The 24,558-nt window shown below is 46.6% G+C and overlaps 1 protein-coding gene across 2 annotated transcripts in view; it reads left to right on the top strand.

The window, feature by feature from the left end:
• Window positions 1-356: 356 nt before the first annotated feature.
• The window catches only part of HMCN1 (hemicentin 1), a 482,637-nt gene continuing 458,435 nt past the window's right edge, over window positions 357-24,558 (top strand). For both annotated transcript variants that reach the window (XM_068240141.1, XM_068240142.1), the window contains exon 1: window positions 357-688. In XM_068240141.1, the coding sequence (XP_068096242.1) occupies window positions 424-688 (265 nt within the window). In that variant the 5' untranslated portion in view covers window positions 357-423. The remainder of the gene's footprint in view (window positions 689-24,558) is intronic.

The raw sequence follows: 24,558 nt of genomic DNA on the forward strand, positions 1-24,558 counted from the left end.
TTTATGTTCCTATACCACACAATCACCCCAAATGTTTCTGTTAGCTGTGTGGGGAGCAACTGTTACTTACTAGATTGAATAGTGTTATTATAATAATTATTATGATGTATTTATCTAGCACTGTTGTCTACACACACACAGATTTGTGGAGGATTCTTGGGAAATGCAACAAAGTTCCAGCAGATGGCAGTCATGATCCTCTCTTGGAGGAAACTTGAAAGCTTTGTTTCTGAAATGCAGTAACAAAATATGCTTTAAAGCACAGTTGTGGTTCAGCCCATTGAACTGTTCCATTGTTCATGCAGCTTGAGAGAAATACTGAAAAGCCAGTTAGACCTTTTCCTAAGCCATGTCTTAAGACTGTGTTCTTCAACTCACTAAAATTGTATTAAAGTTAGGCTGAATTCAGGAAGAAAGTTTAGGATGTATTTTTCTAAGGACATTTTCACACAGCTGGTAATTCTACCACTTCTGCTACTAAAACATAACCTCTGTGCAGACACAGAACCAAGTACAGGAGAAACAACAGATGGAGCATCCACATTAGCATTTGTTTTTGATGTTACTGGATCCATGTATGATGATTTAGTTCAAGTGATTGATGGGGCATCCAAAATTTTAGAGACTTCTTTAAACAGACCGAAAAAGCCTCTTTATAATTTTGCACTGGTACCATTCCACGATCCAGGTAAGAAAAACGTTCTTTTTTTTTTACTTTAATTATATAGCCAATACCATTGTACATGTGTATTTTACTTTTACAATAGTGAAAATAGTATTCTTATGTACCGTAACTTAGCTATTGCAGCTTTTAAGTTCTGATTATGTGTCTGGCAGAGCTTTTAGAAAACAATAACAAGATGTTTTATTTACATTTAACAAAATTGTAGAATCAGTATGTCTTCATTTTTTTCTTTTTAAACTTATCTGAAAACATATTTTTGGATGTTCACAACATTCATTGATAGAGACTAGAAATATTTCTTCTGCTAGTCAGGAAGTTCTGAATGGTTTCATGTTACATTTTCAGTTGTTACCGTGTGTAAAGTTAAGTTTCCCCCTAAGTAATAGGTAACAGAATCTACCATGCGTCTGGCAGGATGGAGTAAATTATTTAGAACATGGAGGAGCTACTACATAGTCATGCTGATATTGTCAACTCTTTCATCTATGTTCTTGTAAGTTACTAAACTAATATTATAAAGCAGCATGACATCACAATTACTGCAGAGCTCACATTGTATTCCACGTTTCTTGAACTTTTAAGTGTAAAATTTCCTTCTTCTTTTTTTTTTTTTAACTGTAAAACTGTAGATATTTTTTAATTCACAGTGTGTGGCTATATAATCTTATAATGATAGAATTCAAGTGTGCAAAATAGAATGCTGAATAGAGGTGAAGAAAATGGTGCTGTACAAAATGAACCAGGAGAATTACTTATGTATGAAAAAACAAAGATATTGTGAAACCAATGCTGCTTTATAATGAACTAATTACTCACTTTTAAAATATTTAGTTTACTTTCTGTCTCATTCTCACTAAATGCTTCAAATACTCTGTGACCCTAAGCTGTCCCCTGGAGAGGAAGATAAAGGCAGTAAGAAAAACATGACAGATATTCTATCTCTTCCCAGATAAATCATTACTATATGCCCCTGGAGAAATTTACCACACTTCCTGTCTGGACAGGAAGTGTGAAAAGATCCCCCTTATACAATTAAAAACAGAAATAAACCCCCAAGAATTATAAATGTAGCCTTTCCAAAAGTAAAAGTGTTGAATGAAATTGGGCTTTACAGCCCAGCATCAAACAGAATATTGATCATAGAACAATGTACAATGATTCCAAGTGGCATTTGGGTAATTTGGTACAAATGTGGTGTGCAGCCAGTAAATAGGCATCACATTCCTACATGATTATGAAAATGGTTACATGTAGTGGTCTAGTTACAAGTTAATAGTATAAAGGCATTGGCAGTTTGTCAAAGCATATCCAAAATACTGAACAAAGAATGCAATTATGCATGGATGCACAGCGATGCTTGTTGTGTACGCACATGCATCTTTGGGTGGGAGTAGACTTTGGGCAGAGGTAGCATTCACTTTGTAGGCAGCAGGGGGGGGGTTTGCTTTGTAGACAGTGGTTGTGGTGTGCGCCTCACATTTCCATTGTTTAGTGTATATGTTTTACGATTCTTTTGAAGAAGAAGGACTGAAGAAGAAGGACTTTGCCACAGGCCCTCATTTTTAAACCAGCACAATAGGGAGTATGGTAAAACTATATAAAATATAGCTAATCCACAATCCACAGTGACAGTGATTTGACACATGGATCCATATTTTTGGCAGGTTAATGCACTCGTAACTGTTAATTACTTAGGCCAGTAGTACTATTTTCCTCTTATTTGAGTGTTCATAAATTATTTCTTATATGTGGAAATCACTGAAAACTGATAAAAGTAACTACATGAACAAGTAATAGAGTCAATTTTGCTATGATTTATACTGTCTGTTAAAATCAATTTGGGTCTAGGCTTTACTGACTGTGCCATTTCCAAATGTTTGGATTTGGTGGTAAACCTGCTAGAGACTGACATATTCGCTAATTTTATTTTCTTCAAAAAAGCCTAGGCTTGTCAGAAAAAGTCTTTAGTTATATAGATAAGTGCTCATCAATGCTTGCATAGGCTGCATATATGTTCTTAACAACAAAACAGGGAGCCCCCCTTCAGGTTTGAACTCACCGGATGTTGCGGCCTATTCAGGCCCAAGATCGCGTTTGGGTTATTGGCCACCCCACAGCCTCACTGGCAATCCACCTCAAGCAATATTCTAGATTTTAATGGACAGCGAGGAGAGGGCCAGCTCTCCTTGCTGTCCATTAAAATCTGGAATATAGCTTGAGGTGGATTGCCAGACATGGGTCTAGATGCCCAAATTAAAGATTTATGCTGTCATTTAATACTGAGTAAACTTAATTTAGAGATAAACTTAAATTTAGAGTAAACTTAATTTAGAAATAAAAAGTCTCTGATTGACTGCAGCTTAGCTGACAATGATATGGAGGCCACTAAAGCCCCACACACTCAACAGCAGCGTTTTATGCAGCACAATTATCAAACAACTTTTGTTGTGAAACAAGTTGAACAACCCAAAAAAAGTTGCTTGCTATTGTTCAAAGAACTGATAAGACTGATAAGCCGTCAATCCAACAGTTGTAAAAAAATAAGTTGCTTGCTATTGTTCAAAGAACTAAAAAGACTGATAAGCCGTCAATCCAACAGTCGGATTGATGGCTTATCAGTCTTATCAGTTCTTTGAACAATAGCAAGCAACTTTTTGTGTTGTTCAACTTGTTTTACAACAAAAGTTGTTTGATAATTGTGCTGCATAAAACACCGCTGTTGAGTGTGTGTATGAGGCTTCAGAAGCTTTTTTTTTACATCTGAGGGCCTACTCCTACAAAATAATAGGCTGCAAAAGCCTTTACTGTATGCATACAGTTAGGCTCAGAAGCCTCCTTTAATTGTCCTGACTGTGGCAGATGTCAAAATGTCAGAACTCGTGTACCACACATCACTGCTATTTGGCTCTATTTGGCCCAAAACAAATAGCTGATATTTGGGACTACTCAACCGATACACTCATTACCATCACATTGGTAATATCAAACATATTTTATGCATTCTTAAGAATAACCAGCAGTTCAGGAAATATAGAGTGTAGATGTGAAAGTGAAAGTAAAACTAGTATAGTTGCTCATATTTTCCTTTGGTTATTGAAACAATGAGGGTATTGTAATGTGCTAGCCATCACTTAAGGCTGAAAGTTTTGAATTAGGTTTATACTGTTTATTGGCTAATTTTAAAAGAGTAAATAGTGTTACTTTTTTCAGACCTGTGTAGTGAACATAATTTTGGGTTGTTCCCACTCTACATCCAGAAAGGTGTGCTGGCATGTTTAAATAAGATCAAGATAGATAAGGCATTTGGCCCAGATGGCATCCAACCCCAGATATTAAAGGAATTGATTTCAGTTCGCTTTATTTTATTTTCTGTGATTCTCTTTCAAGTGGATCAGTTCCTTATAACTGGTGTACAGCTGATGTTTTCCCCTTATTCTAGAAGGGAAACAATCAGAACCAGGAGACTATAGATCTGTAAGTTTAACATCAGTTGTGTGTAAAGTGATTGAAGGTATCGTATACTGAATTATGTAGCACAGAATAATCTTATTTTAGTTAAACAGCATGGTTTTGTTAAAGACAGATCCTGTCTCACAAACATGCTGTAAGGCCTAGTGGATCCACTGTCTTATTATCAGTTCTTATGCCCCAATCTTCATAGCAGTCTTTACCCTATGTGACGCATCCCCGCTCAGCCTCAGGTGACAAACTGCATCTACCCAGGACACAGTTACACCCAGGCCATAATGCACAAGATATAGGTTAGGACAGTGTTACCACCAAGGCCAACCAGGTAGTGGTACTGACAATACTGAGGAATATCTGTAAGAGTGGATGCGCTTGTGGAGGAGACAGCCCAGATTAAAGAAAGATTAAAAGACAAGATACAGAGAGGAAGGTTGCTCAGAGCGACTGCAACTCTGAGCTTCTGTCAGTTGCCACAATAAACAAGACAGACAGGAAAGGACATTTACCAATCCAATCACTACCATAGAGATGGTAAATGTCCACACAGAACAAACAGGACTAGACAAAACAGGAAGGAGCTTCACCAAGAACAACTGCAGCTATGGTATCTTCCACATGGCAGAACTAGAAGAAGCATCTGCCAATCACATGGCCATATGGGACATATGTGCCTTCCCATATGGCACATATCAACATAGCCTTATGGGAAGGCACATGGCAGATACAATTTAATGTTGATAAATGTAAAGTCATTTGCCTTGGATGTACCAATGGTAGAACACCATGTAAAATAAATGGTATACAGCTGAGAACATCAGACTTGGAGTAGGACTTGTCAATAATGGTCGACAACAAGTTAAATAATCATATACAATGCCAAGCAGCGGTAGCTATAGCAAACACAATTCTGAGATGTATAAAAAAGGAAATAAAATTTTGAGATGCTAGTATACTACTTCCTCTGTATAAATCACTTGTGAGGCCACATCAAGTGTATGGGATACAGTTTTGGGCACCACACTATAGAAAGGACATCCTAGAATAGGTACAAGATGGGCAACTAAACTAATCAGAGGGATGGAAGATCTCACTTACCAAGAAAGATTGGACAAACTTTTGTCCCAAGGATTGTACAACGAATAAGGGGACATGATTTGCATTAAGAGGAAAAATGTGTTTGCCATTTAGAAAGGGGTCCTTCACAGTAAGAGTGGTTAAAATCTGGAATATCTTGCCTCAGGAAGTAGCTATGGCAAACTCTACATCTGCATTTAAAGAGGACATTGAAGGGCATTGAAGGGCATTCACAGCTATAATTACTAGTTAACTCCCAGGATAGTTGATTCAGGGATTTATCTGACTGCCATCTTGAGTTGGGAAGGATTTTCTCCCTTTTAAGGCTAAATGGCCCAGGCCTTGTTAGGTTTTTCACCTTCCCCTGAGTCAACTGGGATATGTGTGGGTTCAGGACAGTGTTTTTTTTTTCCTCTTTGAACTTGATGGGTGGATATCTTTTTTCAACCAAAAAAAGAAATACGCTGCTAACAGGATATCATTTTGATAGCTGTTAAAACAAGTCTGACTTATAAAATAACTTAGAAGATTGTTAATTGTCTTACGTCCAAAAAGGGTGCCCGGAAATTTGGGCGCCCAGGAAACCTGATAGATTTTATTCTACTATTGTGTAAAATACTATCATAAAATTACAGTATTAACCTCTTTCAATTTCAGGGTGTAAATTTCACATCCTAATTGGCCACCCTGTGCATTCCAGGATGTGGAATTCACACCCTGCAGTTAAATTGCTACCGAACGCTCCCGCGCGTGCATGCTTCTGTCGTTCCCGCACTTGCACATGCTCGTGCACATTCTTGTGCACGAGCGTGCATTGATTTAACAGTGAATGAGTGCTGCTACTAGCAAAAAAAAGTATTAAAGTGACAGTGTGTGTGACCTATACTTATCCATAAGATTAGTGAACACCAGTAATGGCTACTGCCTGTAGCGATTGGATGCGGTTGCTGGAGTGACAACTCCAGGACCCAACAGTGTACATATGGATCGCTGTGATGTTGCTTAGCGATGAATCTGTACAACACTGGGGTCCCCAAATTGTGCACCATAATGGTACACCACCAGGGGCGTAACTAGAAATCACTGGGCCCCCCTGCGAACATTTGGATGGGGCCCCCCCATAGGTGCCAAATAATCGTAACGGGGCAGCGTTTCACTGTAAATTAATTGTAAAGTGGGCAGCATTTTACCAGACAATCGTAATGTGGGCCAGAAAATCGTAATGTGGGCAGAGTTCACCAGAAAATCGTAATGTGGGCCTTTAGAAAATCAGAATGTGTGCAGAGTTCACCAGAAAATCGTAATGTGGGCAGAGTTCACCAGAAAATCGTAATGTGGGCACCAGTCACCAGAAAATCGTAACGTGATCAGCAGTCACCAGAAAATTGTAACGTGGACAGCATTCACCAGACAATCGTAATGTGGGCAGCGTTCACCAGAATATCGTAATGTGGGACAGAAAATCGTAATGTGGGCAGAGTTCACCAGAAAATCGTAATGTGGGCAGCGTTCACCAGAAAATTGTAACATGGACAGCATTCACCAGACAATCGTAACGTGGGCAGTGTTCACCAGAAAATCGTAATGTGGGCCAGAAAATCGTAATGTGGGCAGCGTTCACCAGAAAATCGTAACGTGGACAGCATTCAGCAGACAATCGTAACGTGGGCAGTGTTCACCAGAAAATCGTAATGTGGGCCAGAAATTCGTAATGTGGGCAGCGTTCACCAGAAAATTATTGGCAGCAGTCACCAGAAAATCGCCATGTGGGCAGCAGTCACCAGAAAATCGCAATGTGGGCAGCAGTCACCAGAAAATCCTAATGTGGGCAGCAGTCACCAGAATATCGTAATGTGGGCAGCAGTCACCAGAAAATCCTAATGTGGGCAGCAGTCAGTCACCAGAATATCATAATGTGTGCAGCACACACCAGAAAATCCTAATGTGGGCAGCAGTCACCAGAAAATCCTTATGTGGGCAGCAGTCACCAGAAAATCCTAATGTGGGCAGCATACAGCAGAAAATCGCAATGTGGGCAGCAGTCACCAGAAAATCGCAATGTGGGCAGCAGTCACCAGAAAATCCTAATGTGGGCAGCATACAGCAGAAAATCGCAATGTGGGCAGCAGTCACCAGAAAATCCTAATGTGGGCAGCAGACACCAGAAAATCGCAATGTGGGCAGCAGACACCTGAAAATCACAATGTGGGCAGCAGACACCTGAAAATCGTAATGTGGGCAGCAGACACCTGAAAATCGTAATGTGGGCAGCAGACACCTGAAAATCGTAATGTGGGCAGCAGACACCTGAAAATCGCAATGTGGGCAGCAGACACCTGAAAATCGCAATGTGGGCAGCAGTGACCAGAAAATCGTAATGTGGGCAGCAGACACCTGAAAATCGCAATGTGGGCAGCAGACACCAGAAAATCGTAATGTGGGCAGCAGACACCAGAAAATCGCAATGTGGGCAGCAGACACCAGAAAATCGTAATGTGGGCAGCAGACACCTTAAAATCGTAATGTGGGCAGCAGGCACCTAAAAATCGTAATGTGGGCAGCAGACACCAGAAAATCATAATATGGGCAGCAGTGACCAGAAAATCGCAATGAGGGCAGCAGTGACCAGAAAATCGTAATGTGGGCAGCAGACACCTGAAAATCGTAATGTGGGCAGCAGACACCAGAAAATCGCAATGTGGGCAGCAGACACCAGAAAATCGCAATGTGGGCAGCAGACACCTGAAAATCGCAATGTGGGCAGCAGACACCTGAAAATCGTAATGTGGGCAGCAGACACCTGAAAATCGCAATGTGGGCAGCAGACACCTGAAAATCGTAATGTGGGCAGCAGACACCTGAAAATCGTAATGTGGGCAGCAGACACCAGAAAATCGTAATGTGGGCAGCAGACACCTGAAAATCGTAATGTGGGCAGCAGGCACCTGAAAATCGTAATGTGGGCAGCAGACACCTGAAAATCATAATATGGGCAGCAGTGACCAGAAAATCGCAATGAGGGCAGCAGTGACCAGAAAATCGTAATGTGGGCAGCAGACACCTGAAAATCGTAATGTGGGCAGCAGACACCAGAAAATCGCAATGTGGGCAGCAGACACCAGAAAATCGCAATGTGGGCAGCAGACACCTGAAAATCGCAATGTGGGCAGCAGACACCTGAAAATCGTAATGTGGGCAGCAGACACCTGAAAATCGCAATGTGGGCAGCAGACACCTGAAAATCGTAATGTGGGCAGCAGACACCTGAAAATCGCAACGTGGGCAGCAGACACCTGAAAATCGCAATGTGGGCAGCAGTGACCAGAAAATCGTAATGTGGGCAGCAGACACCTGAAAATCGCAATGTGGGCAGCAGACACCAGAAAATCGCAATGTGGGCAGCAGACACCAGAAAATCGCAATGTGGGCAGCAGACACCTGAAAATCGTAATGTGGGCAGCAGGCACCTGAAAATCGTAATGTGGGCAGCAGACACCAGAAAATCGCAATGTGGGCAGCAGACACCAGAAAATCGCAATGTGGGCAGCAGACACCAGAAAATCGCAATGTGGGCAGCAGTGACCAGAAAATCGCAATGTGGGCAGCAGTGACCAGAAAATCGCAATGAGGGCAGCAGTGACCAGAAAATCGTTATGTGGGCAGCAGTGACCAGAAAATCGTAATGTGGGCAGCAGACACCTGAAAATCGCAATGTGGGCAGCAGACACCAGAAAATCGCAATGTGGGCAGCAGACACCTGAAAATCGCAATGTGGGCAGCAGACACCTGAAAATCGTAATGTGGGCAGCAGACACCTGAAAATCGCAATGTGGGCAGCAGACACCTGAAAATCGTAATGTGGGCAGCAGACACCTGAAAATCGTAATGTGGGCAGCAGACACCTGAAAATCGCAATGTGGGCAGCAGACACCTGAAAATCGCAATGTGGGCAGCAGTGACCAGAAAATCGTAATGTGGGCAGCAGACACCTGAAAATCGTAATGTGGGCAGCAGACACCTGAAAATCGCAATGTGGGCAGCAGACACCTGAAAATCGCAATGTGGGCAGCAGTGACCAGAAAATCGTAATGTGGGCAGCAGACACCTGAAAATCGCAATGTGGGCAGCAGACACCAGAAAATCGCAATGTGGGCAGCAGACACCATAAAATCGCAATGTGGGCAGCAGACACCTGAAAATCGTAATGTGGGCAGCAGGCACCTGAAAATCGTAATGTGGGCAGCAGACACCTGAAAATCGCAATGTGGGCAGCAGACACCAGAAAATCGCAATGTGGGCAGCAGACACCAGAAAATCGCAATGTGGGCAGCAGTGACCAGAAAATCGCAATGTGGGCAGCAGTGACCAGAAAATCGCAATGAGGGCAGCAGTGACCAGAAAATCGTTATGTGGGCAGCAGTGACCAGAAAATCGTAATGTGGGCAGCAGACACCTGAAAATCGCAATGTGGGCAGCAGACACCAGAAAATCGCAATGTGGGCAGCAGACACCTGAAAATCGCAATGTGGGCAGCAGACACCTGAAAATCGTAATGTGGGCAGCAGACACCTGAAAATCGTAATGTGGGCAGCAGACACCTGAAAATCGTAATGTGGGCAGCAGACACCTGAAAATCGCAATGTGGGCAGCAGACACCTGAAAATCGCAATGTGGGCAGCAGTGACCAGAAAATCGTAATGTGGGCAGCAGACACCTGAAAATCGCAATGTGGGCAGCAGACACCAGAAAATCGCAATGTGGGCAGCAGACACCTGAAAATCGTAATGTGGGCAGCAGGCACCTGAAAATCGTAATGTGGGCAGCAGACACCAGAAAAATCGCAATGTGGGCAGCAGTCACCAGAAAATCGCAATGTGGGCAGCAGACACCAGAAAATCGCAATGTGGGCAGCAGACACCAGAAAATCGCAATGTGGGCAGCAGTGACCAGAAAATCGCAATGTGGGCAGCAGACACCTGAAAATCGCAATGTGGGCAGCAGTGACCAGAAAATCGTAATGTGGGCAGCAGACACCTGAAAATCGCAATGTGGGCAGCAGACACCTGAAAATCGCAATGTGGGCAGCAGACACCTGAAAATCGCAATGTGGGCAGCAGTGACCAGAAAATCGTAATGTGGGCAGCAGACACCTGAAAATCGCAATGTGGGCAGCAGACACCAGAAAATCGCAATGTGGGCAGCAGTGACCAGAAAATCATAATGTGGGCAGCAGACACCTGAAAATCGTAATGTGGGCAGCAGGCACCTGAAAATCGTAATGTGGGCAGCAGGCACCAGAAAATTGCAATGTGGGCAGCAGACACCAGAAAATCGCAATGAGGGCAGCAGACACCAGAAAATCGCAATGTGGGCAGCAGTCACCAGAAAATTGCAATGTGGGCAGCAGTCACCAGAAAATCCTAATGTGGGCAGCAGTCACCAGAATATCGTAATGTGGGCAGCAGGCACCAGAAAATCCTAATGTGGGCAGCAGTCAGTCACCAGAAAATCCTTATGTGGGCAGCAGTCACCAGAAAATCCTAATGTGGGCAGCATACAGCAGAAAATCGCAATGTGGGCAGCAGTCACCAGAAAATCGCAATGTGGGCAGCAGTCACCAGAAAATCCTAATGTGGGCAGCATACAGCAGAAAATCGCAATGTGGGCAGCAGTCACCAGAAAATCCTAATGTGGGCAGCAGACACCAGAAAATCGCAATGTGGGCAGCAGACACCTGAAAATCGTAATGTGGGCAGCAGACACCTGAAAATCGTAATGTGGGCAGCAGACACCTGAAAATCATAATGTGGGCAGCAGACACCTGAAAATCGCAATGTGGGCAGCAGACACCTGAAAATCGCAATGTGGGCAGCAGTGACCAGAAAATCGTAATGTGGGCAGCAGACACCTGAAAATCGCAATGTGGGCAGCAGACACCAGAAAATCGTAATGTGGGCAGCAGACACCAGAAAATCGCAATGTGGGCAGCAGACACCAGAAAATCGTAATGTGGGCAGCAGACACCTGAAAATCGTAATGTGGGCAGCAGGCACCTGAAAATCGTAATGTGGGCAGCAGACACCAGAAAATCATAATATGGGCAGCAGTGACCAGAAAATCGCAATGAGGGCAGCAGTGACCAGAAAATCGTAATGTGGGCAGCAGACACCTGAAAATCGTAATGTGGGCAGCAGACACCAGAAAATCGCAATGTGGGCAGCAGACACCAGAAAATCTCAATGTGGGCAGCAGACACCTGAAAATCACAATGTGGGCAGCAGACACCTGAAAATCGTAATGTGGGCAGCAGACACCTGAAAATCGCAATGTGGGCAGCAGACACCTGAAAATCGCAATGTGGGCAGCAGTGACCAGAAAATCGTAATGTGGGCAGCAGACACCTGAAAATCGTAATGTGGGCAGCAGACACCTGAAAATCGCAATGTGGGCAGCAGACACCTGAAAATCGCAATGTGGGCAGCAGTTACCAGAAAATCGTAATGTGGGCAGCAGACACCTGAAAATCGCAATGTGGGCAGCAGACACCAGAAAATCATAATGTGGGCAGCAGACACCTGAAAATCGTAATGTGGGCAGCAGGCACCTGAAAATCGTAATGTGGGCAGCAGACACCAGAAAATCGCAATGTGGGCAGCAGACACCAGAAAATAGCAATGTGGGCAGCAGACACCAGAAAATCGCAATGTGGGCAGCAGACACCAGAAAATCGCAATGTGGGCAGCAGTGACCAGAAAATCGCAATGTGGGCAGCAGACACCTGAAAATCGCAATGTGGGCAGCAGACATCTGAAAATCGCAATGTGGGCAGCAGACACCTGAAAATCGCAATGTGGGCAGCAGTGACCAGAAAATCGTAATGTGGGCAGCAGACACCTGAAAATCGCAATGTGGGCAGCAGACACCAGAAAATCGTAATGTGGGCAGCAGACACCAGAAAATCGCAATGTGGGCAGCAGTGACCAGAAAATCATAATGTGGGCAGCAGACACCTGAAAATCGTAATGTGGGCAGCAGGCACCAGAAAATCGTAATGTGGGCAGCAGACACCAGAAAATCGCAATGTGGGCAGCAGACACCAGAAAATCGCAATGAGGGCAGCAGACACCAGAAAATCGCAATGTGGGCAGCAGACACCAGAAAATCGCAATGTGGGCAGCAGTGACCAGAAAATCGCAATGTGGGCAGCAGACACCTGAAAATCGCAATGTGGGCAGCAGTGACCAGAAAATCGTAATGTGGGCAGCAGACACCTGAAAATCGCAATGTGGGCAGCAGACACCTGAAAATCGCAATGTGGGCAGCAGACACCTGAAAATCGCAATGTGGGCAGCAGTGACCAGAAAATCGTAATGTGGGCAGCAGACACCTGAAAATCGCAATGTGGGCAGCAGACACCAGAAAATCGCAATGTGGGCAGCAGTGACCAGAAAATCATAATGTGGGCAGCAGACACCTGAAAATCGTAATGTGGGCAGCAGGCACCTGAAAATCGTAATGTGGGCAGCAGACACCAGAAAATCGCAATGTGGGCAGCAGACACCAGAAAATCGCAATGAGGGCAGCAGACACCAGAAAATCGCAATGTGGGCAGCAGTCACCAGAAAATCGCAATGTGGGCAGCAGTCACCAGAAAATCCTAATGTGGGCAGCAGTCACCAGAATATCGTAATGTGGGCAGCAGGCACCAGAAAATCCTAATGTGGGCAGCAGTCAGTCACCAGAAAATCCTTATGTGGGCAGCAGTCACCAGAAAATCCTAATGTGGGCAGCATACAGCAGAAAATCGCAATGTGGGCAGCAGTCACCAGAAAATCGCAATGTGGGCAGCAGTCACCAGAAAATCCTAATGTGGGCAGCATACAGCAGAAAATCGCAATGTGGGCAGCAGTCACCAGAAAATCCTAATGTGGGCAGCAGACACCAGAAAATCGCAATGTGGGCAGCAGACACCTGAAAATCGTAATGTGGGCAGCAGACACCTGAAAATCGTAATGTGGGCAGCAGACACCTGAAAATCATAATGTGGGCAGCAGACACCTGAAAATCGCAATGTGGGCAGCAGACACCTGAAAATCGCAATGTGGGCAGCAGTGACCAGAAAATCGTAATGTGGGCAGCAGACACCTGAAAATCGCAATGTGGGCAGCAGACACCAGAAAATCGTAATGTGGGCAGCAGACACCAGAAAATCGCAATGTGGGCAGCAGACACCAGAAAATCGTAATGTGGGCAGCAGACACCTGAAAATCGTAATGTGGGCAGCAGGCACCTGAAAATCGTAATGTGGGCAGCAGACACCAGAAAATCATAATATGGGCAGCAGTGACCAGAAAATCGTAATGAGGGCAGCAGTGACCAGAAAATCGTAATGTGGGCAGCAGACACCTGAAAATCGTAATGTGGGCAGCAGACACCAGAAAATCGCAATGTGGGCAGCAGACACCAGAAAATCTCAATGTGGGCAGCAGACACCTGAAAATCACAATGTGGGCAGCAGACACCTGAAAATCGTAATGTGGGCAGCAGACACCTGAAAATCGCAATGTGGGCAGCAGACACCTGAAAATCGCAATGTGGGCAGCAGTGACCAGAAAATCGTAATGTGGGCAGCAGACACCTGAAAATCGTAATGTGGGCAGCAGACACCTGAAAATCGCAATGTGGGCAGCAGACACCTGAAAATCGCAATGTGGGCAGCAGTTACCAGAAAATCGTAATGTGGGCAGCAGACACCTGAAAATCGCAATGTGGGCAGCAGACACCAGAAAATCATAATGTGGGCAGCAGACACCTGAAAATCGTAATGTGGGCAGCAGGCACCTGAAAATCGTAATGTGGGCAGCAGACACCAGAAAATCGCAATGTGGGCAGCAGACACCAGAAAATAGCAATGTGGGCAGCAGACACCAGAAAATCGCAATGTGGGCAGCAGACACCAGAAAATCGCAATGTGGGCAGCAGTGACCAGAAAATCGCAATGTGGGCAGCAGACACCTGAAAATCGCAATGTGGGCAGCAGACATCTGAAAATCGCAATGTGGGCAGCAGACACCTGAAAATCGCAATGTGGGCAGCAGTGACCAGAAAATCGTAATGTGGGCAGCAGACACCTGAAAATCGCAATGTGGGCAGCAGACACCAGAAAATCGTAATGTGGGCAGCAGACACCAGAAAATCGCAATGTGGGCAGCAGTGACCAGAAAATCATAATGTGGGCAGCAGACACCTGAAAATCGTAATGTGGGCAGCAGGCACCAGAAAATCGTAATGTGGGCAGCAGACACCAGAAAATCGCAATGTGGGCAGCAGACACCAGAAAATCGCAATGAGGGCAGCAGACACCAGAAAATCGCAATGTGGGCAGCAGACACCAGAAAATCGCAATGTGGGCAGCAGTGACGAGAAAATCGCAATGTGGGCAGCAGACACCTGAAAATCTCAATGTGGGCAGCAGTGACCAGAAAAACGGTAATGTGGGCAGCAGACACCTGAAAATCGCAATGTGGGCAGCAGACACCTGAAAATCGCAATGTGGGCAGCAGACACCTGAAAATCGCAATGTGGGCAGCAGTGACCAGAAAATCGTAATGTGGGCAGCAGACACCTGAAAATCGCAATGTGGGCAGCAGACACCAGAAAATCGTAATGTGGGCAGCAGACACCAGAAAATCGCAATGTGGGCAGCAGTGACCAGAAAATCATAATGTGGGCAGCAGACACCTGAAAATCGTAATGTGGGCAGCAGGCACCTGAAAATCGTAATGTGGGCAGCAGACACCAGAAAATCATAATATGGGCAGCAGACACCTGAAAATCGTAATGTGGGCAGCAGACACCTGAAAATCGTAATGTGGGCAGCAGACACCAGAAAATCGCAATGTGGGCAGCAGTGACCAGAAAATCGCAATGAGGGCAGCAGTGACCAGAAAATCGTAATGTGGGCAGCAGACACCTGAAAATCGTAATGTGGGCAGCAGACACCAGAAAATCGCAATGTGGGCAGCAGACACCAGAAAATCGCAATGTGGGCAGCAAACACCTGAAAATCGCAATGTGGGCAGCAGTGACCAGAAAATCGCAATGTGGGCAGCAGACACCAGAAAATCGCAATGTGGGCAGCAGTGACCAGAAAATCCTAATGTGGGCAGCAGACACCAGAAAATCATAATGTGTGCAGCAGACACTAGAAAAAAAATGCACCTGTGAAAAAAAAACAATTCCCTTACCTGACAGAAGTCTTCCTCTCCCGGCATCTGGCTCGCAGCTCCCCGAGTCCTCCTGCAGCACATCTCCCGCGCTGACAGGCAGGGTGCAGGGCTATGGCAAGATGGCTGCCGAAGCCCTGTACTAGAGACACAAATAGTCTCCAGTGTAGGGCTTCTTCGGCGGCCATCTTGCCATAGCCCTGCTCTGCCTGCCGGAGACTATGCAGGCTGCTGGAGCAGGGCTGCGGGGAATGAACTGGCGCAGCGTCTATTAGACGCTGCGGCCAGTTGAGCACCTTGCTGGGGGGTCCAGAGCAGCGCTCCCCCCACGCACAGTGAGCGGGCCCCAGAGCAGCCCCGGGCCCCTGTGCGGCTGAGGGGGTCGCATCCCCGGTAGGTACGCCGGTGTACACCACATTCCCAACTAGTGATTAAATATGGCATGCAGGGTATAATTTTAACCAAGAAAAGTCAAGTAACATATTTTGAGGTGTTTTATAACTGTGACACTTGTCATGTGAAATTTGTAAAGGGAGAATATGAAATAAAAAGTGTATTTTCTGCCCTTACTCCTTCTTGAAAACAAATATTACCCAAAGAAAGCCCAGATTGTCCTAAAAAAACTACATGTGTATCACTTTGATAGCGTAATAATAAAGTTTTCGCTGTATCAATAGTGACAGCTGAAATGCTAAAATTGCCAGTAATCTTAAAGGGGGGGAACCTTGGAATGCAAAGTAGTTAAAGACTGATATTTTACTATAGCTTATCCAAGCCTATTATCACACGGAACCCTCTCACTACCAATGCCTGATCATAACCACGTCAGGCAATACGTTACGTTACGGTCATATAAACTATAACAGAAAGTATAATAATCAAAAGCTAAGACTTCCTACATAAAAAAAAATATGATGGGAGGAGTCTTACTATATCAAATGCCCAACCTTAAGTTCTTTTTAAAAGTTTTCTCAAGATATTGGTACAAGGAGTTAAAAGTCAGGACAACTATTTACTTTAAAATAAATAATGTATTAAATATTTTAAAGAGGATCTGTAACGTCAAAAGATCCCCTGGGGGGTACTCACCTCGGGTGGGGGAAGCCTCTGGATCCTAATGAGGCTTCCCACGCCGTCCTCTGTCCCTCAGGGGTCTCGCTGCAGCCCTCCGAGAAAGATGACATCAATATTTACCTTCCTGGCTCCTATGCAGGCGCTCTGACGGCTGTCGGCTCCGAACTACACGGAAATACCCGATCGCCGTCGGGTCTGCTCTACTGCGCAGGCGCACGTTTCCGGCGCCTGCGCAGTAGAGCGGACCCGACTGAGATCGGGTATTTCCGTGTAGTTCGGAGCCGAGAGCAGCCACAGCGCCCCCGCTGGAGCCTGCAAAGGTAAATATTGAACTGACAGTCGGGTCTGCCGCCGGCTGTTCGGAGGGCTGCAGTGAGACCCCCGTGGGACAGAGGACGGCGTGGCGTGGGAAGCTTCATTAGGATCCGGAGGCTTCCCCCACCCGAGGTGAGTACCCCCCAGGGGATCTTTTTGATGTTACAGAGTCTCTTTAAAGTAAATAGTTTATTAATTTATTAAATACACAAAAGTTGTCAGAATAATTGCAAATCAAATTATAGGAATCATACAATAACCACCAGATTCCTCTAACCACCATCATGAAGATCCTGGAAAGACTGGTCCTCTCTAACCTTAAGCGATTCACTGACTTCCTCCTGGATCCACTTCAATTTGCATACAGGGCAAACAGGTCCATCGAGGACGCCATTAACATTGCTCTGACATACATCACAGAACACCTCGATGGCCCTGACACCTATGCCAGAATCCTATTCCTTGACTTCAGCTCGGCCTTCAATACAATCCATCCAAGCATCCTATACGACAATCTGCTATAACTTGGTCTTGACCTCACTCTGTGCTCCTGGCTTAAGGACTTCCTCACAATCAGGATGCAACTGGTGAAGCTTGGCAGCTGCTTCTCACAGGAAAGAACCACAAACACAGGCGTCCCGCAAGGGTGCATACTGTCCCCAATCCTGTTTTCTCTTTACACAAACAGGTGCACATCAGCTGACGACTCTGTCAAGGTTATAAAATTTGCAGATGACTCCACCATCCTTGGCCTTATTGGCAGGGATGGTGAACTTGCATACCGGAACAAGATTGAATGCATCTGCAGGTGGTGCAAGGACAACCAGCTTGTACTCAATGCAGCAAAGACAGTTGAACTGATAGTGGATTTCAGAAGGCGCCCTCCCACACTCGACCCAGTCTCCATTGAAGGCACCGACGTCTCCAGGGTGTTGAGTGTCCACTTTCTAGGCGCCACCATCACCAAGGACTTAAAGTGGGCTGAGAACACCTCCAAGGTCCAGAAGAAGGCCCAGCAGAGGTTGTTTTTCCTGAGGCAGCTGAGGAAATTTGGGATGCCATGGGAATTGATGACAACATTCTATACTGCCACCACTGAGTTCTTTGCTCCTCCATTGTCTTCTGGTACACAGGCGCTACCGCGAGCGACAGACTCAAGCTTCAGAGAGTAATCGACACTGCAGAGAGAATCATTGGGTCACTCCTTCCACCTCTGGACCTCCTACACACCTCCAGACTGTGGTCGAGAACGACCCCTCTCACCCCGGCAGTCGCTACTTTGACCGCCACGCCAAAACACGCTAGTCTTGCACTGCTGCATATTATGTTGTAACCTTTTTAGTAATGCTTCTTATTATGTTGTAATCTTTCTGCTGCCTAAACTATATTGTATTCTATCGCATTCTACCCTATACTCTGTCTGTCTAATTGTCTTTTGATCTGTTTGTATAACAAACTTTCCAGGCCGTGTGTACCACAAAAAATTCCGGGTGCGATGTCTGTCATACTCTGCGAATAAACTGATTCTGATTCTGATTTCTCAGTGTAAGCTGACTGTACACTTCAGAGCAAAGTTGACCACAGATATTAACCAATAAAATCAATAAATCACAATAGGGTGTGCAACCACAAGATGGCAGACATTTGTCTTACTTGCATGGCTTGATTATAATGCACAATCTAGCAAGTGAAAATATGGAAGCAGATCTAGCTAGTCTAAAACCTCAATATCAGGGATGGTCGTAGCCAGCCAACCTCTCTACGCTGGAACTACGCGTAGTTTTACGCAATTACGCTTCGCCAAACTACGGCTTCGTAATAAAATATTTGCTTCATATGCATGTCGTAGATCCGCTGATCACTCAGAAAGAGCCTTATTAGTCCGCCGACAGCGCGTACACACACGCTACTGTCGCCTGAAAGTCCGCCCAGCGGGAGGGTCTGACGGACCCGTCGTTGGCGGCCGTAGTGCGTGTGTACGCACCTTTAGATACATTTTGTATCTAAAACTGATGGAGGATTTTGCAGCTGAGAGGAACAGCTGTGTGAGGAATCAAATTGCTCCTAGTACTTGTCCTAATGAGTGCTACAACATACAGCATTTAAAAATAAATGCATAGATCGATCGTATTCCTTTAATACTTTATATGTGGAACTTTCTATGAACAATGATACTGTCACAAGTCTGAATGGAGAAACAGGGTTTGACCACAGTTTGCAGTATACATACACTGGAACCAGGGAATAAGGTGCAAAAATAATGATTTTGTAACGATCGGTGAAGCACAGAGAGCATCTGATTACCAGTGATCTGCAGAATCACTGGGAATACAGACGTACACCAGATTATACGTGATCTGCAGTATCACCGATAATCCGATATACTAGCCAACCTCTGTTCACCTGAGTAGAGTGAAGTGTTAGGTGTAACAGTAACACTTAGAGGACTAGGCCTCAGTGCAGCAAGGAGTACTGCACAGATTCCTTCCGCAGACCTGAGCTCTCCAAGACAGGAGGAGTCAGACTGACAGTAGGAAGGACAGACTGAAAGTAACCTTCAGGAGGAAGGATCACTAACAGAGCAAGGAACCGCCTCTAACAGTAAGGTCGGTTCTCGAGGTCGGACAAGCCAGGTTGTACACACACGGACAGACAAAGTACAAGATCAGGAGGCAAAGGCGGAGTCAAAGTACAGGCAGGGTTCAGCAACGGGGTATCAGATATATCGGGGTACAAAATCAGGAGGCAGAAGCAGAGTCAAGGAACGAGCCGGGGTTCGGCAACAGAGTATCAGAAATATCGAAGTACAAGATCAGAGTTCAGGAGGATAGTCGAGCAAGCAATAGGTCATAACAGATAATCACAATCAAACTAGTACTTTAGCTATCAACAGAATCTAGCTAAGTCTAGGATTACAGCTCCAGCTGGTCCCGGCACACTTGCGGATCTGACTACGGATCTGGGTGCTCCCACATATGTGATCGCAACGCCAGACAAGGAGCAAGTGAACAGCCAGTAGTATATATACACAGTTGTGCCCCCAGCACCTCCCTAAGTGCTGGACCAATGAGAAGTGGAGCTCGAGTCAGCTGACCAGCCTGGTCAGCTGACTCCTTTCTAAGAGTCATAAATCCTGCCTGAGTGCGCGCGCGCGAGCGTCACTCTGAAACCTGAGGGACTACGAGTCCCAGCCACAGCAGCCCCGCTCTGCGGTGCCTCCGCAGCGGGGGCATGCGCACGAACCTCCGCAGACGCCTGCACGGAGACAGCCGCCTCATGCTGAGAGGAGGCGGCTGCCTCTCCGTGTGTGGCGCGTCCGTGCGCGGAAAGAGCCGCCTGCCGCTGGCTCATGGCGGCGGCTCTTCCGCGTTTTCTCACAGATTTATTGCAAATGCAGACATACATGCAAACGAAATGCAATACCATGCAAACCCATGCACAGCACACAATATATACAAATAACCCGGGAAGCAGTGACAAATATAAACAACACCTGACTATCTATCTAACTAAAGTGCACAATAATATATACAGTAAATATATAAACAATCGCAGTACAAACGGGGATCAGGCAGAAAATCAGAGGCAAACAGGAGAGCAAGGTCAGTAACAGGTAATCAGATAAGTACAGTAACAAGGATAAAGCAAAAGCAAGGTCTCAGGCAGAAATAACAGCGTTTGGCAACAGGAAGACATAAACAGAGATCAGGGCAAGGATCAGGAACCAAGGTGTCCAGAGACTCAGACCTGGGAGCTCAAAGTTCTGGCAAATAGCAGGAGGAAGAGGCAGTCCTTAAATAGCCCATCTGATAGCAAACACAGGATGCAGCTGGTGGTGAAAGTTCCATTAGCATTAACAGGCCCCCTGCTGGTGGATGGTGGAGTTTCAGGACCAGGAAAAGTCCTCAGAGCCCTCTGCTGGTGGAATAAAAGAAGTCCATGACAGTCCTGCTCCATGTTGCCACCAGCAGGCAGAAAGCTGCAATACAAGGTTCCTGGCATACTCCCCCCCCCCCCTTAAGGAGCGGCCTCAGGATAATCCACCATGATCTATTAACCTTACCACCAGGGTCTCAAGAGGGGGCAGGCAGTAAGACACATAAACAGAGATCAGGGCAAGGATCAGGAACCAGGGTGTCCAGAGACTCAGACCTGGGAGCTCAAAGTTCTGGCAATTAGCAGGAGGAAGAGGCAGGCATCAGGCTGGACAGGAGGCTGGCAGGCATCAGGCTGGACAGGAGGCTGGACCATCAGGCTGGACAGGAGGCTGGATACCATCAGGCTGGACAGGAGGCTGGATACCATCAGACAGGACAGGAAGCTGGATATCATCAGACTGGACAGGAAGCTGGATATCATCAGGCTGGACAGGAGGCTGGATATAATCAGGCTGGACAGGAGGCTGGATATCATCAGGCTGGACAGGAGGCTGGATATCATCAGGCTGGACAGGAAGCTGGATATCATCAGGCTGGACAGGAAGCTGGATATCATCAGGCTGGACAGGAGGATGGATATCATCAGGCTGGACAGGAGGCTGGATGCCGTCAGGCTGGACAGGAGGCTGGATACCATCAGACTGGACAGGAAGCTGGATTTCATCAGGCTGGACAGGAAGCTGGATATCATCAGGCTGGACAGGAGGCTGGATATCATCAGGCTGGACAGGAGGCTAGATATCATCAGACTGGACAGGAGGCTGGATATCATCAGGCTGGACAGGAGGCTGGATATCATCAGGCTGGACAGGAGGCTGGATATCATTAGGCTGGACAGGAGGCTGGATATCATCAGGCTGGACAGGAGGCTGGATATCATCAGGCTGGACAGGAAGCTGGATATCATCAGGCTGGACAGGAAGCTAAATATCATCAGGCTGGACAGGAGGATGGATATCATCAGGCTGGACAGGAGGCTGGATGCCGTCAGGCTGGACAGGAGGCTGGATACCATCAGACTGGACAGGAAGCTGGATTTCATCAGGCTGGACAGGAAGCTGGATATCATCAGGCTGGACAGGAGGCTGGATATCATCAGGCTGGACAGGAGGCTGGATATCATCAGACTGGACAGGAAGCTGGATAACATCAGGCTGGACAGGAGGCTGGATATCATCAGGCTGGACAGGAGGCTGGATATCATCAGGCTGGACAGGAGGCTGGATATAATCAGGCTGGACAGGAAGCTGGATATCATCAGGCTGGACAGGAAGCTGGATATCATCAGGCTGGACAGGAGGCTGGATATCATCAGGCTGGACAGGAGGCTGGATATCATCAGGCTGGAGAAGGAGGCTGGATATCATCAGGCTGGACAGGAGGCTGGATATCATCAGGCTGGAGAGGAGGCTGGATATCATCAGGCTGGACAGGAAGCTGGATATCATCAGGCTGGACAGGAAGCTGGATATCATCAGGCTGGACAGAAAGCTGGATATCATCAGGCTGGACAGGAGGCTGGATATCATTAGGCTGGGCAAGAGACTGGATATCATCAGGAGCATTTGCAACATATTGAGGCAACTGGATAGCAGCAGAAGTCTGTGGAGGCTGGGCAGCAGCAGAAGTCTGTGGAGGCTAGGCAGCAGCAGAAGTCTGTGACGGCTGGGCAGCAGCAGAAGTCTGTGACGGCTGGGCAGCAGCAGAAGTCTGTGACGGCTGGGCAGCAGCAGAAGTCTGTAGTGGCTGGGCAGCAGTAGAAGTCTGTAGTGGCTGGGCAGCAGTAGAAGTCTGTAGTGGCTGGGCAGCAGCAGAAGTCTGTAGTGGCTGGGCAGCAGCAGAAGTCTGTAGTGGCTGGGCAGCAGTAGAAGTCTGTAGTGGCTGGGCAGCAGTAGAAGTCTGTAGTGGCTGGGCAGCAGCAGAAGTCTGTAGTGGCTGGGCAGCAGCAGAAGTCTGTAGTGGCTGGGCAGCAGCAGAAGTTTGTAGTGACTGGGCAGCAGCAGAAGTTTGTAGTGACTGGGCAGCAGCAGAAGCCTTTAGTGGCTGGGCAGCAGCAGAAGTCTTTAGGAACTGAAAACCAGCAGATAACCAGGAGACTGGCTGGACCTGGAGCTTAACCTCAGGAGGATGGAAAGTCAGGATGGCAGGAGGCTGAAAAGTGTCAGGCAAAGCTCCAAGCTGGACAACGGACTGGTTGGCATCAGGCAAAGCAACAGACTGGTTGGCATCAGGCAAAGCAACAGACTGGTTGGCATCAGGCAAAGCAACAGACAGGTTGGCATCAGGCAAAGCAACAGACAGGTTGGCATCAGGCAAAGCAACAGACTGGTTGGCAGCAGGCAAAGCAACAGACTGATTGGCAGCAGGCAATGCAGCAGACGGGTTGGCAGCAGGCAAAGCAGCAGACGGGTTGGCAGCAGGCAAAACAACAGACTGGTTGGCATCAGGCAAAGCAACAGACTGGTTGGCATCAGGCAAAGCAGCAGACGGGTTGGCAGCAGGCAAAGCAGCAGACGGGTTGGCAGCAGGCAAAGCTGCAGACGGGTTGGCAGCAGGCAAAGCAGCAGAAGGGTTGGCAGCAGGCAAAGCAGTAAACGGGTTGGCAGCAGGCAAAGCAGTAGAAGAGTTGGCAACAGGCAAAGCAGCAGATTGGTTGGCAACAGGCAGGACATCAGACTGGTTGGCAATAGGCAGGACATCAGACTGGTTGGCAACAGACAGATTGGCATCAGGCAAGGCAACTGGCTGGGCCTTTGGTAAAACACTTAGTTGGGCCTCTAGCAAAGCACCTGGCTGGTCCATGGGCAGAGTACCTGCATAGAACCCTGATATGGCTTATTTGGGCTGGAGCAGAGCCTGTGCGGGCTGGAGCAGAGTCTGTGCGGGCTGGAAACAAAGTTCTGCAGACTGGATACAAGTTTCTGTAGACAAACAAACAGCTGGGTTGGGTTCTGGTGTATGTAAAATATGCAAGAGTTGTGAAATGAAGGCTAGAGTCTGTATAACTTGTGTCACAGGAACATTGGCTGGAGGCTGCACCAGACAGGAGTCGGCTGGAGGCTGCACCAGACAGGAGTCGGCTGGAGGCTGCACCAGACAGAAGCCGGCTGGAGGCTGCACCAGACAGGAGTCGGCTGGAGGCTGTATGTGAGGCGAGATGACTGGAGGCTGTAGCGGACAGGAACTGACTGGAGTAATGGATGCTGTTGAAAAGTATTTGCGTTTTGTTTTATGGACCAAGCTGTAAACAGGAACAGGTTCTTGTGAAGTAACCGGACACTGCCATGACCAAGGTGTGGACCTGATGGCTGTTTGTAGTTTCCTAGGCTTTTTACTTTTTACAGATTCTGAGCTGTGGACATGGTTGGAGATATATGGATGGTGAGCAGAAGGAGGAGAGTGGAAACAGGAAGAAAGGATCTCACGCCACACAGCAATCAGAACAGAAGCTGATTCACACTTGCAAAGCTTATGCTCAATCAATGACTCAGTTGCATGTATACAGGTGGACACAAAACCTTCACTCTTCTCATAATAATATTCACAAAAACCTTCCCTATCCCTCTTCAGAAAATCAAATAAATAATCAATCAGTTCGGAGTCAAAAATAAAGTTAAATTGTTCTTTGTTGGGAGAGTGACATTGGGATTGTTTAACTGCAGTGGACTGGGAGTTCTGAGCTAGGTGAGCGGCATTCCGATGGTTAACAGAAGGATTATCTAAGGGCAGGATCTATGAATAGGCAACAATTAAGGGAGCAGCTGGTTCATGCTTACAA

Source organism: Hyperolius riggenbachi, chromosome 6, assembly GCF_040937935.1.
Source record: "Hyperolius riggenbachi isolate aHypRig1 chromosome 6, aHypRig1.pri, whole genome shotgun sequence".
Classification (NCBI taxonomy): Eukaryota; Metazoa; Chordata; class Amphibia; order Anura; family Hyperoliidae; genus Hyperolius; species Hyperolius riggenbachi.